Source organism: Harmonia axyridis, chromosome 3, assembly GCF_914767665.1.
Source record: "Harmonia axyridis chromosome 3, icHarAxyr1.1, whole genome shotgun sequence".
Lineage (NCBI taxonomy): Eukaryota > Metazoa > Arthropoda > Insecta > Coleoptera > Coccinellidae > Harmonia > Harmonia axyridis.
This window is the reverse complement of record NC_059503.1, coordinates 6,907,533-6,929,171: the sequence shown is the minus strand read 5'-3', so window position 1 is coordinate 6,929,171 and position 21,639 is coordinate 6,907,533. Positions and strand designations below refer to the sequence as shown.

The 21,639-nt window shown below is 31.1% G+C and overlaps 3 protein-coding genes and 2 long non-coding RNA genes across 5 annotated transcripts; 3 read left to right on the top strand and 2 right to left on the bottom strand.

Moving 5' to 3' along the window:
• The first annotated feature begins 29 nt into the window (after nucleotides 1–29).
• Nucleotides 30–655, top strand: LOC123676013 (28S ribosomal protein S18c, mitochondrial). Its single transcript, XM_045611651.1, has 2 exons — nucleotides 30–171; nucleotides 235–655. Exons 1-2 carry the CDS (start codon nucleotides 138–140, stop codon nucleotides 618–620), a joined length of 420 nt encoding a protein of 139 aa, XP_045467607.1. The 5' UTR covers nucleotides 30–137; the 3' UTR covers nucleotides 621–655.
• A 643-nt stretch (nucleotides 656–1,298) lies between these two features.
• On the top strand, nucleotides 1,299–6,402 carry LOC123676009 (ubiquitin-conjugating enzyme E2-17 kDa). Its single transcript, XM_045611643.1, has 5 exons — nucleotides 1,299–1,659; nucleotides 2,146–2,209; nucleotides 2,375–2,406; nucleotides 2,923–3,106; nucleotides 5,016–6,402. The coding sequence occupies exons 1-5, from the start codon at nucleotides 1,636–1,638 to the stop codon at nucleotides 5,153–5,155; spliced, it is 444 nt and encodes a 147-aa protein (XP_045467599.1). The 5' UTR covers nucleotides 1,299–1,635; the 3' UTR covers nucleotides 5,156–6,402.
• A 1,375-nt stretch (nucleotides 6,403–7,777) lies between these two features.
• On the bottom strand, nucleotides 7,778–9,526 carry LOC123676008. The gene is made up of 2 exons (XM_045611642.1): nucleotides 8,425–9,526; nucleotides 7,778–8,306 (listed from the first exon to the last, which is right to left on the bottom strand). The coding sequence occupies exons 1-2, from the start codon at nucleotides 9,292–9,294 to the stop codon at nucleotides 8,016–8,018; spliced, it is 1,161 nt and encodes a 386-aa protein (XP_045467598.1). The 5' UTR covers nucleotides 9,295–9,526; the 3' UTR covers nucleotides 7,778–8,015.
• A 660-nt stretch (nucleotides 9,527–10,186) lies between these two features.
• Nucleotides 10,187–12,429, top strand: LOC123676011. Its single transcript, XR_006746842.1, has 3 exons — nucleotides 10,187–10,432; nucleotides 11,265–11,452; nucleotides 12,244–12,429. It is a non-coding gene; the product is annotated as an uncharacterized LOC123676011 (long non-coding RNA).
• On the bottom strand, nucleotides 11,784–13,149 carry LOC123676010. The gene is made up of 2 exons (XR_006746841.1): nucleotides 12,751–13,149; nucleotides 11,784–12,277 (listed from the first exon to the last, which is right to left on the bottom strand). It is a non-coding gene; the product is annotated as an uncharacterized LOC123676010 (long non-coding RNA).
• Nucleotides 13,150–21,639: the final 8,490 nt, after the last annotated feature.

The window sequence follows — 21,639 nt, the reverse complement described above, 5'->3', positions numbered from 1 at the left end:
CTTTGTATTCTATGTCGTAGGTAATAAATAGATTGTCAAATCGCTTAACCTCAATAACCTTCAAAGTTCAAAACTCTTAATCTTCATCTCATTATTACTAGGATATCCTCACATTACTGAAACTTATAATTGAAAAAATGTCATTAATCTTGAGGCGGCCACAGCTGAGAGGTAATTAAAGACAAATTCAATAGTTCGGTGTTGAGGTAGTTGAAATTATCCTTATCTTTTCAGGTGTATTGGTGAGCATCATTAGGAATACTTCCAGTACATCAAACAACGATACCCCAAACAACGTTGCCCCAAACAATGATGCCCCAAACTTCGATATGCCAAATCCGTTTGAAAAAGAAAGGGTTCAATGCATATTGTGCAAAAGTGGTGTTCCTGTTGACTATAAGAATGTGAGATTATTATCCCAGTTTCAGTCAGCGTATACAGGAAGAATATACGGAAGACATATTACAGGATTGTGCAAGAAACAACAGGAAATAGTGGAAGGTGAAATTATTAAGGCTCAAGTGGCTGGACTTATGGGTGGTTACTTAAAACATACTGATTTCCTTGATGATCCTGTACTTTATGATTTAGATAATCCCATACGACCACATAGATTCTAGATTTATTGTAGTATTTATAAATTTGTTTCACCTTACATTATTGTTGTTTATTTTTCATTTAATACTTCCTTTTCATCACAGTGTTATTATGTTTTAATTACTTTGGTAATATCCTGGAAGAGAGGTTTTAGGAAAATAAAAACTTTATCCGATTCAATATGTGTCATGTGTCCAGTAACAAAATGTTACTCTTATTTTTGTGTGCTGAATTTTACGAAGGTATTTGGGATTGAGAAATAATATCTTTGTTCCCTACCTTACTATTTTTATAACGTGAATATTTTGAAAATTAAGGGTGAGGACCAATAATTATCAGTATGAAGATTAGTTTGATGAGTGCTATTCATATATTTACGTATTATGAAAAATATGTCCATCTATTGAAAATAGAGATAATATTTTCTTGTATATTGCAACAGATATAGATGATATGTGTATTTCTATTAGAAGAATCATTACAGTTTGATTATAAATGTTCAAAAGAAAGCCAACGAAAGAACATAAGATTTAAAAAATGAGTTTTAATATCAATGATCTCGCTAAACAGTCAATTGAATAATTTTTTGGAGATGTAAAAAATTTCTGGATTTAAATAACGATACTTAGACCACAATTAAGGAAAAAATGACATCTGTCGGTTTTTAATCCAACCGGTTCTCCTTGTTCCTCTTTTATCGACCGGCGTTTTCTTAAAAATGTCTACATTACCGACATGTACTTGAATCGTCACGGAAGTGATCAGTCATCTTTTTCTGGAACTTTGGAAATTAAAAGTACTTCTGTAACCGACACAAAGGCGAATAGTTAATAATTCACCACTAGATTATTAATAATAGTGATCTGATTAATTTTAATACAAAGTACAATTGAGAAATACTAATTGTTTTCTCTCGTAATACGTCGTGTGTGGAAGTTTTGAAGGAGGCCATCTTTGCAAACTACTATCAGAGGTCCTTGGCTCGAGGTTTCATTGTCTGGTTGATAGCCAGTATTTCGTCAACATATAGTTCATCAAATGGCTTTAAAAAGAATTAATAAGGTAGGTTGAAGCTTTTCGTTATCAAATATTAAGTTTCTGTATTGGATCCGTTTGTTCGTTTCGATATAGGAATTACCAAACGCCCTTGCCTTGTCCATGCTACGAAAACGATTTCTCTAAAATTTCTTATTAGATTTCAAATCGTTGATGGAAATTTCTACTTGTCAAAATTATTTATGATATTTCTCGTTGAAATTACCTCGTTGAGATCAAGCTCTAAGTGAATAATCTTTTGTTTGTCCTCATTGAGTGTATTCTGAAGAATTATTTATTAGGAATCAGAAATTGTCGCCACATGTTCCAATAAGCGGAAATAAGTTTATTTTAATCGTAAACGATATTTTCTAAAATAAGCCAAGTTGTGTCTAAAATTAAGACCTTGGCCTAGTCACAGATGTTTTTGAGGTGTCTCTAACCTAATCATACCTAACCATATTTAGACCTCCTCATTTGAACAAAAAGTTTTTATTAACGAATTTCTAATAGGAACTACAAGATCTTGGAAGAGATCCTCCTGCACAATGTTCAGCTGGACCAGTAGGAGATGATTGTGAGTGTTTCCATACAAACTGTACAAGTCATCATATTTTATTTCATTATAAATTCATTCTGTTTATTTCATCAAATGCATTTATTATTCATATGAGAATGTTCAAAGTTTTTCATTGTTATTTTTGTATTTTGTATGCTTTTTCTAATGACTATTTGTTTTCAGTGTTTCATTGGCAAGCCACAATCATGGGACCAGTAAGTAATACTCTCATTTTGTGAAAGAAGTTGTTGGTGCAACTATTTAGTGTGAGGGGTTAATGACCTAAATGGATGATGATTCATAGCACATACACCATATTTGATCATATTTTCATTCATCCCAAAAGAAACCATCTTTGAAATGAACTTGAGGTCATTCAGGCTTCTTTGAATTAATATTTTCAGAAGTTATCTGTGGGAATACCCTTGTCCTCTCTTATTTGTTGAGTCATAATTGATAATCATTAGTTTCCTCTGATTCATCTATCTTTCAACTAGTTCATTCAATAAGTTTTCTTTTGCATTATCAATGACAGTGTTGGGAATCTAAAAAGATAAAATTTTATCACCTTGTGTAATTACTTTTGTTAGTAATTCTTCAAGTGTTAATGAGTTAATCATTATGTCATTTTGAAATCACTTAACAGGCTATCATTAGCAAGTGATATTTTCTTAAGTTTCATTGATTATTGATTCAAGATTGGATTTATGATTGAATTGTTTTTATTACAGCCTGACAGCCCATACCAAGGTGGAGTATTTTTCTTAACAATTCACTTCCCTACAGACTACCCATTCAAACCTCCAAAAGTGGCGTTCACTACCAGAATTTATCATCCTAACATAAACAGTAATGGTAGTATTTGTTTGGATATTCTACGATCCCAATGGTCGCCTGCACTAACCATTTCAAAAGGTGAGAAAATCTGCTTCGTGTAGGACGTTCATGATTCTCTATATGAGGTTTTTTGCTTTATATTTCATGTGAATAGATTCATTTAACGTGAAGGTAGAAGATGAAAGTTTGTTGAGGTTTTGAATTTTTCTAACCTCAATGATTGTTAAGGTACAGAGTCAGAAAATTGAGATTATTTATTTTGGAAATTTTGGAAATGAGTTTAGATCAGAAGGAGAAAATGCTTTTTCAGTTTATATGAAGGAAAAAAGAAACAAAAAATCTACAAACCCTATATAAATAACATTGTCAATTCATTGATGATCATAGCTTTCTTTTTAAACTTATGAGAATTGATTGTACAAAACCTGGCAAATATTTAGTTATATGTGATTGATTGAAGTTATCATTTGTCCATCTGCAGATTTTAAGGGCTGAAAAATTAGGAATAAATTTCAAAAATTAGTGTTATTCAGATTTGAAATTTAGATATAAGAAATGGGAGGGAAATTTGAATAAAAAGTCAAGGACCTTTCTTTTTCAATAATCATTAGAGTACAAAATTCAGTTGGGACAATATATGAAATGGATTACCATACAATTGATCATGTCATCATGAAACACAAATTTGGAACCTCATAAAAAATGGAAATATTTGAGCAGAGCAAATTTGTTTACAATATTAAAAATAAAGAGGAATTCAACAAACAAAATATGTGAATTCATGTCAAAACTGCAATGTCATGAAATTAATGTATGAGTATCTAGGTTTCTGAAGCTTGATAAATGATCTTTATGTGCAAGCATTCACACATATAATGCAAGAACTATTGTTGGTGCCAAGATGTCAAGGTTATGTTACAGCTTGTTCTACCTTGATTAAGAATAATTTGATTTTTTCCGTTTTGTTCACACAGATTATGATAGAAACTCTGGTTAGAAATCAACAGGTTATTTGACAGTAAAAGATATGGTGCTATTTATTAAAATCCTTTTAGACTTTATGAATAATTCACAGTAATTTGACAAAAAAAAATATTTAATATACCGACAGAGTTCTAAACAGAACAATAAGGTTTATTATCAGGTGATGAGGTATGAACAGGATTGGCCAATTTACGATGATGTCAATTTGAAGTAAACACAAGTGACATGCCATTTCTTTCCTTTGTATTTGTTTTGCTGCAAATGTTGAAATTTTCTACAGTAACATATACTAATTATTTAGAGATTCTGAACAATTTATTTTTCCTTACAGCTATTAGAATGTTATGAAACAAAGTAATCTCAACAATGAAATTTTATTTAATTGAAAATAAGTTTATTATTTTTATTAAAATAACTAAAAAAAAAACTTGAATCTTTGATGAAAAAATTCTGTACTATATGACATTTGATTATTTGAGAGTAATTGGAAAATCAGTCTAATAAGTATTATTTATTCATACAGGGTGATTTATTAATATGTCCAATCTCTGAATCGTACCTCAAAATATGATTGTTTCCGATATACCTGGTGTTTAATTATGGATTTTGATTTTCTCAATAATTTTTCATGTTTTTACAATTTCTCTTTGAAAATTGTCAATTTTAAGTTTTTTAGCATGAGGATTGCCAGTTTAGACTATAATTTAGGATTGCTTATAGTGTGCTAATTGGTTGTGTTTTAGGAAATCAAATTTTTTTTATGAGTAAAATTGCCAATCAAATTTTAACACTCAGTATCTAGGGAACTAGCAATATTTGTCTAAGGCATAATGTGCAGAGTACTCATGGTTTGGGGGCTAGAACCTACAATTCATATGTTGGAAATTCTTATCAAATCATCCTGTATACAAAGATTTGTAAATTTTTCAACTATTGAAAACTTGGAATTGTTTTGGATTCCATGTTGAACCCGCTGATTTCTGATGGATTTTTTTAATTTCAGTGTTGTTATCAATCTGCTCACTGTTGTGTGATCCAAATCCGGACGATCCTCTAGTACCAGAAATCGCTAGGATATACAAAACCGACAGGGAAAAGTACAACGAGTTAGCGCGCGAGTGGACTCGCAAATACGCTATGTGATGCGCCGGCCCCCTTATATTCCCATACTTCACGTTTTAGATGAGACAAGTTATTTAATTCAATACAAAAAAATACAAATACACAACTCGAAAGGAAAGAGTGGAGGGAAGGATTGTAACGGGCCAGATGTTTGGTTATATATTTTGAATTTATCTCTGTATATTTGCTTTTCAATTGGACTGTGTTTGCCGATCCGTCAACCTTCAGACCACAATATGCTAACTCAACGATGATGAAGAACTCCATGGTGGTTTTTAAGTTGTGAACTTGTTTCTCAGAACGAAACTTCTATTGATCCTGTACTTTAGCCTATTATTATTATTATTTCAATCCATTTTTTTTTTAATTAATATATTGTGGTTGTAAGGAATTGCGTCAGGCTGCGTTCTTTCCCCCATCACTTTTAATTTGCCCAACATCCTTGTCAATAAACACTAAAGGAAGCACCAACACTGAATTGTTGCTCGTTTACTGCTGTACATAAGGGTTTACAATGTCCGCAACTTTGAACGTTTGTGGTCCCGGATATACAGGCGAGGTGTGTTCGAAATTTTTTACAACACCCTTTACACCGTTCGTTTATAATATAATTGTTAGATGAATATGTAGGCTCTGTGGTTCGATTTAAATGTATTCATGAATAATAAATCATTTCAAGTTTTTTCTCGTCGCTCTTTGAATGAAGCTACTCAAAACCTATACAGATCTAAATTTGTTCAATATTGAACTTAATCAAAGTATCATCGTTATTTTATCCGTAATTTGTTGGATATATTTCCAAACCGACGTGGCTCTAGAATTAGGAAATTGTTGCTTAAAGGACCCTTGAAACGAACTTGGTCTGGGACCTTCAATTGAAGTGAGAAAATGCTTTTCGGCTTGAAACTTTGTCTCTTTCATCATTATCCACGTGTCCAAGAGTGGAAACTACATATAATCTTAAATTAGGTGAATTATTTAATGAAATGAACAAATCTCTTAGTGTAAATAATTTTGGAGTGCCCTGTTTTTTGCAAGATGATGGAAAAATATGACTACACTATTTCCACCAATAAAAAGGCTTGGGGAAGTCCAATCTTGTAGTAATCGTAGATTAATTTTTTTCTACTCCATCACTATGATTTGTCATCATAACATCCACTAGCGTGGATTTTCTCTGTAATTGTAAACTGTATCATTGAATCTGTAAAACTTTTTTATACATAAATATAGAATGTGTAAAAATAACAAGTGATAGTGAATATTCAGTAATTTTGCCTTTTTTCCGTTGACCCTCCATGTCCGGGACCTTTTGTACAGTAGATCCTTCGATGAATATGAACACTTTTTTTAAATTATGTAAATTTCAAAGTAAACAGTTGTTAATTTTACTCCTCATCAAAATATTAAAGTGATAAGGAAATTGTGTGTTTGTTTTTCCAATTTTGCATCAGGAAGTGAAATAAAATTTTTTGAAGTTTAGGAGAGCATTAGGAGGTAAGGAAATTTATCGATATTTGAAAGCTACAACAATCTATTGAATTGTTAGCCATTTAATTTATTAAGTATTTTGGGGTTGGCATTACTGGTGGAGCTTGTCGTTCATTAGTTACGACTGTTGGGAGTCCCGGACAGGGTTGTTATGTTGCTTAATTGAAAATACCCCAAATGATGTCGAAAATTCCCCCAAAATCGTGATATTTTTCGAAAAATTCCCTCAAAATTTTCATATGTTGATTTGTAACATTATTGAACGTCAATTATTAGAATAAGAATTGATTTTCGAATAATTAATTAAGGCCTTAATGTATGTATACACAGAATGTAATGAAATAAATATTTAATTATTCATAAAAATAGACATGAAAAATGGCTATTAGCCACTGAAAACAATGGGATTTATAGGTTGATATCTGAAAATGAAAAAACACCCAAAAAATATCATTCCCCAGTGTCCAAAAATCCCCTATTTTGGGGAAAATACCCCAATATGGCAACCTTGGTCCCGAAACGAGAAGTTCATCTTTTTTTGGTATAGAGGGCGCAATATAGTTCATAATATCAACAAAAGATGGCACTTCTTTGAATAAGAAATCTGGTGTTTTAGACCCAACTGTTAGGATATTGTGAAATGTGTATAAAGTATCATTTGATAAGAAGTTAATTTAGGTAAGAAGAATAAAAACACAATATGTGAAAAATATTATTTTGTTACTAGTCATATCACGTGATATCTGCAGATGCTATGAGAGAAACTTGAAAAAAATCAAATTTCAACATCCTGTATCTTGAAAATAAAGTCTTTGGGGCCCAAGTTTATAGCACTTTTTTTCTTAAAATTATCCGGAGAATCTTTCATTTTAGTTTGTATCTGCAATTTAGAATCATCCTGTATTGTTATAATTAGCGTTTTACTTTGAACTATTTCTACAAAGGGAAACTTCAAATAAAAAGTGTAAATTTTTATCTTATATTTTTGCCATAGTGATTTAAATAATGGACACACCAGGGGTTGATATAAGTATAATAACCAAATAAATAGCTGCTGTGAATATTTAAAGTCGTAGTAAATATTTTCCATTATTCAAACCTCAATTATCAAACAAATGCATAGACCTAGTCTATGAACAAATGGGGCAAATGGGCAACTTTGAAGTTCATTAGTCGGTGTAGAAGACTCCAGAGAAGTTGATAAGATGGCGCTGGCTGAAAGTTATTACTTCGATTTCGACGTCTTAAATATCATTACACATATTTCGAAAACTTGAACCTGAAGCCATTATTGGCAATAGGTGTTATTTCCCTAATACTGTTTGATAATGGAAAATAATTATATTATACATACTTCCTAATAAAATTTATAAATTGTCGATGAGCTTAATTAAGTGCCTTGTATTGGAGATTGAAGAACTCCATTGTTCAATTGGATGATTACAATGAGATAGGTTGACACTATACTGATAATACTCAGCAATGTCTTGCTGTCAATGTTGATGAAACCAGCAGCTGAAAACACTGATCTATACTCCAGTTGCATCGATAAAAATTTCAATTCTCTAGCTTCGCAGCTGTGAGGGTGAAATTTTTTCTCCAGGTTTTTTGAGCTGTAGTATAATTTTTCAGCTTCCCTAGTAGCAGAATGACAGCTGTAGATTATGATGGAGAAGTTGAACTGAAAGAATAGGTACATATTAGGGAATTTTTTTTCTAATCATTTGAGTAAATATTTTTCGTAGATATATTCATGGACATGAATTGTCAAATTAGTAGTATTATTTTGTGGAAATTACCACTGCTTTGCCAATGAGCATGCACACAGAGATCATGGTGGATCTATTAGAAGATTTCAAAGTGTTTGTTACCAAACCATCGACGAACCCAAGAATAGCTACAACTGATCTGAAAAAAATGACCAAAATCTGCCACCCTAGTACATCGCTTAATATTCTGATGAGTTCATCAGTGGCTTCGAATACACCTTTTACATTCTTGACGATTTTCTTTATTCTGTATTTCGAATCGTCCGAGCAGTGTATTTGTTGATATTCTCGGGTAAGTAGAGCCCTACCATCGCTGAATCTGCATTTTATGGCTAAACATAAATTCGAGGTGAAAATAGAGAAAAAACACTGGTAATAAAACCCCATAAAGTTCATAATATGACTTATTACCAACTGTAGATTCATATTTCTATAATTGCTAATTCGAAGAAATATTGTGAAGATAAAAATAATATGCCATACAATAAACTGCAAGTTGGGATTTTTAAAAATGTTCCAATCCATTTCGTTTCTATTCCCTAGAATCACATCCGTTTTCAAAAACAGATGCATTATTCGCTTCCATCTTCTTCTCTGATTTATAGTACTGTTTGTGAAACACAATACGTAAAAGATTATGTTTGTCAGAATGAAAGCAAATGATACCAACATTTGTGAACCGACGAAATGGGGAAAGTTGTACTTGTATATAGGATAAATTGAAAATATTTGGGTGGCCAAGAAAATGGCGATTGCGAAATTACTGAAATATCGCATTTTTGGAACTTCAACGATGCTGCCATCTCTGAAGAGGAAACACGGCATGAAACCGAGCAAACCGTGGTGGAAACATACGTTTCCGAAAAATTGTATATCTCTTCTTGATAATTTCAGATTCATATCTTGAATAATTCGCTCAACACATTCTGTCAACACATACAGACTATTACACCCGTAATTTTTTATAATTATTTTCGAAGTGTCATGAAATGAAGCCTGTAAAACTGATTATGAATAATAAATCAACAAAATTGTAGAATAACAAGGGTAATGTAGGTATGTGATGAAATTGCGTTTTAAATCGATTTTGAATTAAAGTTTTATATGTGAATGAATATCAGGGTAACTGGTGACGTAAAGAAAATAAAATGGTTTAATGAGGATCAACTATAGTTTCGATAATATGGAAAATATTTTGCCGATATTTTGGTAACATGTTCATCATAGAAATTTCAAGAAGAATATCGAAAAAACTATCCAAAATTTCCGTTATAAGAAACCTGATACAGTCGAGGTTTTGAATGTAGGTATATACAATAGACATAGTATAAGGAATCCTTTCCTTATACTATGATATAGAATAACAACTCCGAGTTTATTGTAAAATTTAAACTCAAAACTTGGTCATAACCATAGAAAATACAAACAGAATAACGAAAAAAAATGAGAAAATCAGGAACATTTGAGCGCTCGTTTATTCAGTTCTGTGGTCTTCAAGGGCGCAATTGGCGCATGAATGCACGACGCTTGAAAGACACTAACTTCACATCAGTGCTTTTCCTCATTTTTCAAAATTTGTTTGGTTCCGATAATTACGAAATTTTGTGCAATTATTGAAATTCTTATTTCACATCTACACTCAAATTTTCAATTTGGTCGGTTCTGTGGTCACTGAAATATTGGGTATAATTTTCCGATCATCTTCCTGAATTTTCTATGGTTCTGGTCAATTGATCAACATAACATATTTCAATGGGTTTGAAATAGTCATTTTTCATCGAAATGCTAGATTTAATCTCGATCGAATCCGTGATTTTAAATCACTAGGAAAATGATGAAGCATTATCCGAAATGGTTGAAAAACATTATACATATAAGAATACCGTCTGTTGCAGTCACCTGATCATGCTTTGTTCAAGCCATTTAGTTTAAATTTTTTGATCTAGAAGCCAGTGACTTTATTATTAGCGAATTTGTCGGACATTTTGTTCACAATGACGAATATTGTGTTAAGTTTGAGGAATTTTCGAACAAAAATGTAAGTATCACTGATTCTTTTCATTTAACTCGTGTTATAATTTGTCTTTATTATATTTTTCGGTTACTTTTCTCTCTTGTCATTCACATATCCAAGTTGATTGAAATTAAAACTGCTAGGAAATGTAGAATATCATTGTAAATTTTGGTGTATTAGAATATTGTTCCCTACTTCGATGGTTATTCAACTTTTACATTCTGAGATTAGGAAATTTTCTTCGTAATTTACTTTACGTTAATACAAATTCTGAATGGAATTTATCTGAATGTTTGAATCATTTCAAATCAAAATCAGAACCTATAATATGTGCGTATCCTAAATGAACAGAATTCTATGTCTCTAACCTCTTGGCCAAATATTCTGGCGAATTGTTTTAATTCTTTATGTCTCCAATAGAATTAGTATTTCTTTATAACAAGGTATTTCTTATATTGAATGATGAAGTATTCTACCAAGAGATTTTCATCATTATTCATTATTTTTAGAGGTAATAGTTGATGATTATTGTATAATGTTGAAACAGAAGTCTTCAACTCAATCAGAGGTTTGTGTATTAGATAATAGTTTGAACGAAAGAATTTTGAAACTTGGTCCTAATTATCGATCTCCACTTAAGAAGTTGTGAATATTTCTCGGAGAAAATAATTAATGGAAATTGAGAGACTATAACGTATTTAATCTTTTTCCTTTTTCCAATATGATCTCAAATATTTTAATCTATTAGTTGTGCATTTTTAGCGCTTTTATTCGGTTAGTGAAAACCAATTGAGTTAATTTCCTTAATAATTGTTCTAGGTATATGTGATTCTAGTAAAAATGTTTTATGTTTCAGTTCTGAGAAAGTGATGAAAAAGCAGAAATAGTAGTTGCAAAATGGCGAAGGCACATTCCTGTATAAAATGTTTTAATTGAAACTCCAGTTTCGTTAACTTGAAGCTTACAGAGATTTGAATAAATCTTAAAAATGGAAAATGATTTATCATTTACTCATTACTATCATTATCATTACTTCGAGCAAAAGTGAGTTTTTTATTTTTTCATATTGCTTATATTTTTTATATCCTAATAATTTTAATGAAAGAATGCCTAAAGGCTACTCACGTGTCGGCGACATGTTGATACAGAATTTTCAACCTTAATCGGTCTTAAATGTGAAGACCTAGAAAATTGAAATTTTCCGAGTAGCTACGTTGGAGGTTAGGTTAGTTAATATTGATCAAATTGTTGGATTTATACTTAACTCCAGAGTGAAATTCTATTTTAAATTGTTCATTCATTTCGAAAAATACTGGTTAATTCTAATTGAAATTAAGCACTTAGCTGTGAACCAACGAGGGGAAGGACTTCGAAAATCATAGCGGCAGATTTATTTATCATTTAATATCTATGTCAATTAGCATATTGAAAAATATAACGTTCCAATATTTCAATTTTGAGTGATTTGCTTACTATTCTAGAACTCCTGTGCGTAGGGACACAGTACCAAAACCTACATTGACTATAACTGATTGATTGATAACATTGAATATATATGATTTTCCTAACTTTCTCCCTTCAAAAACCTTCGATAGGAGATCGATTAATTCCCAAGTTGAATTGAATTATGATTACAAGATAAGTTGACATGATACTGATGAAATTGAAAAGGGTGTGGCTGTTGACATGGAAGAAACCTGCACAGGAAAACATTGATCTATACTCGAGATGCATTGATAGAAATTTCAATTCTTTTGCCTCATAGCTAAGAGGGTTGAACTTTTTTTCAAGGTTTTTACAGTTGTAGCGTAATTTCTCAGCTTTCTTATTTGCAGAATGACAGCTGTAAATTATGGTGAGAGTGTTGACCTGAAAAAAAATTGACACCATTAATTAATTCTACTGCGCAGTTTATGAAGTGAATTTAGCTATAAAGTTAATTTGTGGCTTCCAAAAAAAAAGAGAAATATGCATTTGGAATTGTAAGAAGATTTATTTCAATCAATAAAATGTTGGATATTCATTTTTTTCTGCATAAAAACGGCGTCCCACTCGAAAAAGAGCATGGAAGATTTTTTGCCTCAAATTGAATAGGCAATACCCAAAAATGACTTTCGGATTGAAATATCTCAGTGGCGTAAAATTTTTTCTCTCAAAATTGAGGGTCTTAAAAACTTCAAGATCTCAAAATTTAAATTGCAAATTGTTATTTTTATATGCAGAATCACGCCTCGAAGTTGCTCGTACTTATTCACTTACACCCTGTATAGAATAACCTTCGTGCAAAATTCATGCAGAATATCGAAAAGAAAATATGAGGAAAGCACGGAGACTACACATACCTATCAACATTGCTGCGATATTCAAGGGCACAATTGGCGCTATGATGACTCTATCTTTACGTCAGTGTTTTCCTCATTTCGGGATATTAAAAAAATCTGGCAAAATTACCATTATTATACTAAGTGATAGTACACAAGTCAAAATTAAGTCATATGAATTGTTCAATGAATTTGTCATGAAACCATCGATAAACCATAGAAAAGCAGCTATATTTCTTGTTAAAATTATGAGAATCTGCCATCCTAATTCTGTACTCAAAATCCTGATGATTTCATCATTCGCTTCGAATAACACTTTGATTTTCTTTATTGTTTTTTCCATTCTTCGTGTGGAGTCTTCTATACTTCCATTTCTTGTTAGCAGGATATTAGCACCTTCGAATCTATCCCTTACAGCTGAACATATATTTGATATAAAAAGAGAATAAGACGTAATGTAATAGTAACCTATAAGAATCGAAATGTTACCTAACACCAATAGCAAATTTATATGTTTGAAATAGGTAACACGAATAACTAGAAGAAATAAAAAAGTTATATTCCACATAAGGAACTGTACGTTGGAATCACAAAAAATGTCACAATTCAGCTCATTTCTGTTTTCAAGAATGAAATCTATTTTCGAAAATAATTTCATGATTCTTTTCCATTTTCTTTTTCTCGTGCTAGAACAGTTGATACAGTAAAAAACGTACATAATAATATGTGACATATTCATAATCATATTAAACACTTTTTGGGAATCAGTAAAATGTGGAAAATTGTACTTCAATTTGGGATACATTGCGATAATATGAAGGGTCTCAAAAATTGAATTTACTGCAATACTCAAGAACTGCAATCTGGGAGCTTCCACGATACTTCCATTTTTGAAGATGAAACATGGTATAAATCCAAAAAAACCGTATAGAGAACATATATATTTCGAGAACCGTACGTCTTCTCTTAATAAAATCGGTTTCATAGTCTCTGAAAGCTGTTGATAACTGAAAAAGTAATTGTATTGTTGAAAACAATATAATTTCAGTCAATTATGGAATTTCCTAATTTTCGTTGGAAACCGAAAAAATGATTTCTGATAATATTAAATAATAAATCATGAAAACTATGTCACAACAAGGAAAGTTTAGCATGATATCTATTAATAATTAAAAATTCATACATCATTACACCAAATAATTTTCTAATGATTCATTTTAATTCACCATGGGTGTCGAATATCGACGAACTGAGATCAATTTCTAGAATATAATTCATTCTATCAAATTTCAATTTGTTCGAGAACCGAATAGAAAAAATTTCATTTTTCAAACTTTTTTCTGTTATTTCCCAATCTTGTACATTGGTCTCTATATTTACTGTGTTTTGCTGGAATATTGAAATTAGTTGAGAAAATCATCGTGAATAACCCAAGCTGTAATAGTTATAATCGATCTCTCATCCATTGCAATTTTTTGTGTTGCTTTGTTTTCTATATTCAAGAGGAAGAAGAGTTGGAAGAAACTTTTCATATCACAGAGACTTGGAATCTATGCTGCAGAATAAAAAAAAGGATTACAAGTCCAGCACATGTAGTTCTTTCTTCAAATTCCTCTCAAGTCATCTAATCTTTTCAGAATTTCTATTTATCATTTGTGGGCTATGTCAAGTTTTTTTTTATGATACAGTGATACCAATAAGGATATTATGATATTAATTTATTCTTCAAGATTGAATAATGTATGTATATTTTCTATCGGATTGACTAGGTCTTCACCTATTTAATAGAAATTCCTTTCAAATCGAAGATTAAATGGCAGCTTTAATCTTTCCACTTTTATTCCTATGAATTATAAGTTTCTCGCTAATTGGAAAATATTCAGTATTTTTGAAGGAATGCAAAAGGCAAAAAAACTCTAGTGTGATCCATTCGAGATAATAATGTTCGTTATCATTACGAAAAAGGGAAAGACAATTAAACATTTGGACAAAATAGAGGCAAACTTATTTATTATTCAATATCCATATCAAGTAGCGGATTAAATGAAATAACGTTTTGAAATTTCAATGTTTAGTGCTTAAACTCTTCTAACACTAGTGCCTAGGGACACAGTTACAAAACCTGCATAGACTTTAACTGATTTTCGTGACTCATATAACCTCTCAGCTTCTGAGATGTCTGACAGAGATTAAGGATTTATTATCAGGTTGAGGAAAAAGGAAATTTCATTTGCACCTGGAACTGGCACCAAGTGAACACCACTCGTTGCTGTCAAAATTTAGCCTTAATAGAGGTCTGTGAAAATTAGTCTTCCGAATTTTTTGCCGATAGGGAGAGAGAACTTTATGATGTTTTCGTTGGCAATACGTTATCGACCAGAACAGCACATATATGACTTTAATAGCATTATTGTTACACTTTTTATAAAGCATTAGAATAAAGCGAAAAATACGAAATTACTTTTTTCCGAATCTGATATAACCTCTTCATGTTAAGTGCCTTCGATAGGAGATCGATTAATGCCCAAGTTAAATTGAATTATGATTACAAGATAAGTAGAAATTATATTGATGATATTCAGAAGGGTGGAACTGTTGACATTGAAGAAACCTGCACAGGAAAACATTGATCTATACTCGAGATGCATTGATAGAAATTTCAATTCTTTTGCCTCATAGCTAAGGGGGTTGAACTTTTTTTCGAGTTTTTTACAGTTGTAGCGTAATTTCTCAGCTTTCTTATTTGCAGAATGACAGCTGTAAATTATGGTGAGAGTGTTGACCTGAAAAAAAAATTGACTCCATTAATTAATTCTACTGCGGAGTTTATATAGTGAATTTAGCTTTAAAGTTAATTTGCGGCCTCCAAAAAAAAGAAAAATATGCATTTGGAATTGTTAGAACATTGTTTCAATCCAATGAGTACTGGATGTTCAATTTTTTTCGCTTAAAAACCTTATGAAAAAAGCATGAGGAATTTTTGTCATAAATTGACGAGGAATTCGAAAATGACATTTCGTTTGAAATATCCCAGTGGTGTTCCATTTTTTCTGTCCAAATTGAGGGCCATAAATAACCAGTTTTTAAAAAAAATTTCAACATCTCAAAATTTATATTGCAAATTGTTATTTTTACATGCAGAATCACGCCTCGAAGTTGCTCGTACTTATTCACTTACACCCTATATAAAATAACCTTCGTGTAAAATTCTTGAAGAATATCGAAAAGAAAATATGAGGAAAGCACGGAGACTACACATACCTATCAACATTGCTGCGATATTCAAGGGCACAATTGGCGCTATGACGAACGAGCGCTTTAAGGCCGCTATCTCCAAGTCAGTGCTTTCCTCATTTTCAGCATATTAAGAAAATCTGACAAAATTACCATTATTATGCTAAGTGTTAGTACAAAGGTCAAAATGAAGTCATAAGAAGCGTTCAATGAATTCGTTATGAAACCATCGATTTACCATAGAAAAGCTGCTATATTTCTTGATATAATGATAAGAATCTGCCATCCTAATTCTGTACTCAAAATCCTGATGATTTCATCATTCGCTTCGAATAACACTTTGATTTTCTTTATTGTTTTTTCCATTCTTCGTGTGGAGTCTTCTATACTTCCATTTTTTGTTAGCAGGATATTAGCACCTTCGAATCTATCTCTTACAGCTGAACATATATTTGATATAAAAAGAGAGTAAGACGTAATGTAATAGTAACCTATAATAATCGAAATGTGACCTAACACCAATAGCAAATTAATGTGTTTGAAATAGGCAACACGAATAACTAGAAGAACTAAAAAAGTTATATTCCACACAAAGAAATGTAGGTTGCATTCACAGAAAATGTTACAATTTAGCTCGTTTCTATTTTCAAGAATGAAATCTATTTTCGAAAATAATTTCATGATTCTTTTCCATTTTGTTTTTCTCGTGCTAGAACAGTTGATACAGAAAAAAACGTACATACTAATATGTGACATATTCATAATCGTATTAAACACTTTTTGGGAATCAGTAAAATGTGGATAATTGTACTTCAATTTGGGATACATTGCGATAATATGAAGGGTCTCAAAAATTGAATTTACTGTAATACTCAAGAACTGCAATATGGGAGCTTCGACGATAATTCCATCTTTGAAGATGAAACATGGTATAAATCCAAAAAAACCGTATAGTGAACATATATATTTCGAGAACCGTACATCTTCTCTTACTAAAATCGGTTTCATAGTCTCTGAAAGCTGTTGATAACTGAAAAAGTAATTGTATTGTTGAAAACACTATAATTTCAGTCAATTATGGAATTTCCTAATTTTCGTTGGAAGCCGGAAAAATGATTTCTGATAACATTAAATAATAAATCATGAAAACTATGTCACAACAAGGAAAGTTTAGCATGATATCTATTAAAAATTAAAAATTCATACACCAAGTAATTTTCTTATGATTCATTTTAATTCACCATGGGTTTCGAATATCGATGAACTGAGATCAATTTCTAGAATATAATTCATTCTATCAAAATTCAATTTGTCAGAGAATCGAATATAAAAACTTTCATTTTTCAAACCTTTTTCTGTTATTTCCCAATCTTGTACATTGGTCTCTATATTTACTGTGTTTTGCTGGAATATTGAAATTAGTTGAGAAAATCATCGTGAATAACCCATGCTATAATATTTATAATCGATTTTTTATCCATTGCACTTTTTTGTGTAGCTTTGTTTTTAATATTCAAGAGGAAGAAGAGTTGGGAGAAACTTTTCATATCACAGAGACTTCGAATCTATACTGCAGAATAAAAAAAAAGGATTACAAGTCCAGCATATGTAGTTCTTTCTTCAAATTCCTCTCAAGTCATCTAATCTTTTCAGAATTTCTATTTATCATTTGTTTGCTATGTCAAGTTTTTTTATGATACAGTGATTCCCATAAGGATATCATGATATTAATTTATTCTTAAATATTGAATAATGTATGTATATTTTCTATCGGATTGACTAGGTCTTTACCTATTTAATAGAAATTCCTTTCAAATCGAAGATTAAATAGCAGCTTTAATCTTTCCACTTTTTATTTCTGTGAATTATAAGTTTTTCGCTAAGTGGAAAATATTCAGTATTTTTTAAGGAATGCAAAAGGTAAAAAAACTACAGTGTGATCCATTCGAAATAACAAAGTTCGTTATCATTAGGAAAAAGGGAAAGACAATTAAACATTCGGACAAAATGGAGGCAGATTTATTTATTATTTAATATCCATATCAAGTAGCGGATTAAATGAAATAACGTTTTGATATTTCAATGTTTAGTGCTTATACTCTTCTAACACTAGTGCCTAGGGACACAGTTACAAAACCTACATAGACTCTAACTGATTTTCGTAACTCATATAACCTCTCAGCTTCTGAGATGTCTGACAGAGATTTAGGATTCATTATCAGGTTGAGGAAAAAGGAATTTTGTATTTGCACCTGGACCTAGCACCAAGTGAACACAACTCGTTGCTGTCAAAATTTAGTCTCAATAGAGATCTGTGAAAATTAGTTTTCCGAATTTTTTGCTGATAGGGAGAGGGAACTTTATGATGTTTTCGTTGGCAATACGTTATCGACCAGAACAGCACATTTATGACTTTAATAGCATTATTGTAACACTTTTTATAAAGCATTAGAATAAAGCGAAAAATACGAAATTACTTTTTTTCGAACCTGATATAACCTCTTCATGTTAAGTGCCTTCGATAGGAGATCGATTAATGCCCAAGTTAAATTGAATTATGATTACAAGATAAGTAGAAATTATATTGATAATATTCAGAAGGGTGGAACTGTTGACATTGAAGAAACCTGCACACGAAAACATTGATCTATATTCGAGATGCATTGATAGAAATTTCAATTCTTTTGCCTCATAGCTAAGGGGGTTGAACTTTTTTTCGAGTTTCTTACAGTTGTAGCGCAATTTCTCAGCTCTCTTATTTGCAGAATGACAGCTGTAAATTATGGTGAGAGTGTTGACCTGAAAAAAAAATTGACTCCATTAATGAATTCTACTGCGGAGTTTATATAGTGAATTTAGCTCCAAAGTTAATTTGTGGCTTCCAAAAAAAAGAAAAAAATACGCATTTGGAATTGTAAGAGCATTGTTTCAATCCAAAAAGTACTGAATGTTCAATTTTTTTCGCTTGAAAACCTTATGAAAAAAGCATGAGGGATTTTTGTCACAAATTGACGAGGAATTCAAAAATGACATTTAGTTTGAGATATCCCAGTGGTGTTCCATTTTTTCTTTCCAAATTGAGGGTCATAAATAATCAGTTTTAAAAAAAAACTTCAAAATCTCAAAATTTATATTGCAAATTGTTATTTTTACATGTAGAATCACGACTCGAAGTTGCTCGTACTTATTCACTCACACCCTGTATAGAATAACCTTCGTGCAAAATTCATGCAGAATATCGAAAAGAAAATATGAGGAAAGCACGGAGACTACACATACCTATCAACATTGCTGCGATATTCAAGGGCACAATTGGTGCTATGATGAACGAGCGCTTTAAGGCCGCTATCTCCAAGTCAGTGCTTTCCTCATTTTCAGCATATTAAGAAAATCTGACAAAATTACCATTACTGTGCTAAGTGATAGAACACAGGTCAAAATGAAGTCATATGAAGCGTTCAATGAATTTGTTATGAAACCATCGATATACCATAGAAAAGCTGCTATATTTCTTGATATAATGATGAAAATCTGCCATCCTAATTCTGTACTCAAAATCCTGATGATTTCATCATTCGCTTCGAATAACACTTTGATTTTCTTTATTGTTTTTTCCATTCTTCGTGTGGAGTCTTCTATACTTCCATTTCTTGTTAGCAGGATATTAGCACCTTCGAATCTATCCCTTACAGCTGAACATATATTTGATATAAAAAGAGAGTAAGACGTAATGTAATAGTAACTTATAACAATCGAAATGTGACCTAACACCAATAGCAAATTAATGTGTTTGAAATAGGCAACACGAATAACTAGAAGAACTAAAAAAGTTATATTCCACACAAAGAAATGTAGGTTGGAATCACAGAAAATGTTACAATTCAGCTCATTTCTGTTTTCAAGAATGAAATCTATTTTCGAAAATAATTTCATGATTCTTTTCCATTTTGTTTTTCTCGTGCTAGAACAGTTGATACAGAAAAAAACGTACATAATAATATGTGACATATTCATAATCATATTAAACACTTTTTGGGAATCAGTAAAATGTGGATAATTGTACTTCAATCTGGGATACATTGCGATAATATGAAGGGTCACAAAAATTGAATTTACTGCAATACTCAAGAACTGCAATCTGGGAGCTTCCACGATACTTCCTTCTTTGAAGATGAAACATGGTATAAATCCAAAAAAACCGTATAAAGAACATATATATTTCGAGAACCGTACATCTTCTCTTAATAAAATCGGTTTCATAGTCTCTGAAAGCTGTTGATAACTGAAAAAGTAATTGTATTGTTGAAAACAATATAATTTCAGTCAATTATGAAATTTCCTAATTTTCGTTAGAAGCCGAAAAAATGATTTCTGATAATACTAAATAATAAATCATGAAAACTATGTCACAACAAAAAAAGTTTAGCATGGTATCTATTAAAAATTAAAATTCATACACCAAGTCTTTTGTTACGATTCATGTTAATTCATTCATTCATGGGTTTTCAACCTCCACGAACTGATATCAATATCTTGAATAGTGTACGTTATTATATAAAACCTATCAATTCATTCTATCAAATTTCAATTTGTTTGAGAATCGAATAGAAAAACTTTCATTTTTCAAACCTTTATCTGTTATTTCCCAATCTTGTACATTGGTCTCTATATTTACTGTGTTTTGCTGGAATATTTAAATTAGCTGAGAAAATCATCGTGAATAACCCAAGCTATAATATTTAGGGCCAGTTGCACCATTTGCCTGAACATTGATTAAAATTTAAACATTGATTAATTTCTGATTTCTCTTGAGAAATCATAGAGTAATCAACGTTTAAAACTTTTAATCAATGTTTAGGCAAAAAGTGCAACTGGCCCTTATAATCGATTTTTATTCCATTGCACTTTTTTGTGTAGCTTTGTTTTCTATATTCAAGAGGAAGAAGAGTTGGGAGTAACTTTTCATATCACAGAGACTTCGAATCTATGCTGCAGAATAAAAAAAAAGGATTACAAGTCCAGCACATGTAGTTCTTTCTTCAAATTCCTCTCAAGTCATCTAATCTTTTCAGAATTTCTATTTATCATTTGTGGGCTATGTCAAGTTTTTTTTATGATACAGTGATTCCCATAAGGATATCATGATATTAATTTTTTCTTCAATATTGAGTAATGTATGTATATTTTCTATCGGATTGACTAGGTCTTTACCTATTTAATAGAAATTCCTTTCAAATCGAAGATTAAATAGCAGCTTTAATCTTTCCACTTTTTATTTCTGTGAATTATAAGTTTTTCGCTAAGTGGAAAATATTCAGTATTTTTTAAGGAATGCAAAAGGTAAAAAAACTATAGTGTGATCCATTCGAAATAACAAAGTTCGTTATCATTACGAAAAAAGGAAAGACAATTAAACATTTGGACAAAATGGAGGCAGATTTATTTATTATTTAATATACATATCAAGTAGCGGATTGAATGAAATAACGTTTTGAAATTTCAATGTTTAGTGCTTATACTCTCTTAACACTAGTGCCTAGGTAGGGACACAGTTACAAAACCTACATAGACTTTAACTGATTTTCGTAACTTATATAACCTCTCAGCTTCTGAGATGTCTGACAGAGATTTAGGATTCATTATCAGGTTGAGGAAAAAGGAATTTTGTATTTGCAC

Coding starts and splice junctions, on each gene's coding strand:
- LOC123676009 (XM_045611643.1), top strand. CDS start 1,636: ATGGCTTTAAAAAGAATTAATAAG. Junction 1,660..2,145: donor CTTTAAAAAGAATTAATAAG/GTAGGTTGAAGC, acceptor AATTTCTAATAG/GAACTACAAGATCTTGGAAG. Junction 2,210..2,374: donor TGGACCAGTAGGAGATGATT/GTGAGTGTTTCC, acceptor ATTTGTTTTCAG/TGTTTCATTGGCAAGCCACA.
- LOC123676013 (XM_045611651.1), top strand. CDS start 138: ATGTCATTAATCTTGAGGCGGCCACAGCTGAGAG. Junction 172..234: donor GAGGCGGCCACAGCTGAGAG/GTAATTAAAGAC, acceptor TTATCTTTTCAG/GTGTATTGGTGAGCATCATT.
- LOC123676008 (XM_045611642.1), bottom strand. CDS start 9,294: ATGAATCTGAAATTATCAAGAAGAGATATACAATTTTTCGGAAACGTA. Junction 8,307..8,424: donor TGCTCATTGGCAAAGCAGTG/GTAATTTCCACA, acceptor CTATTCTTTCAG/TTCAACTTCTCCATCATAAT.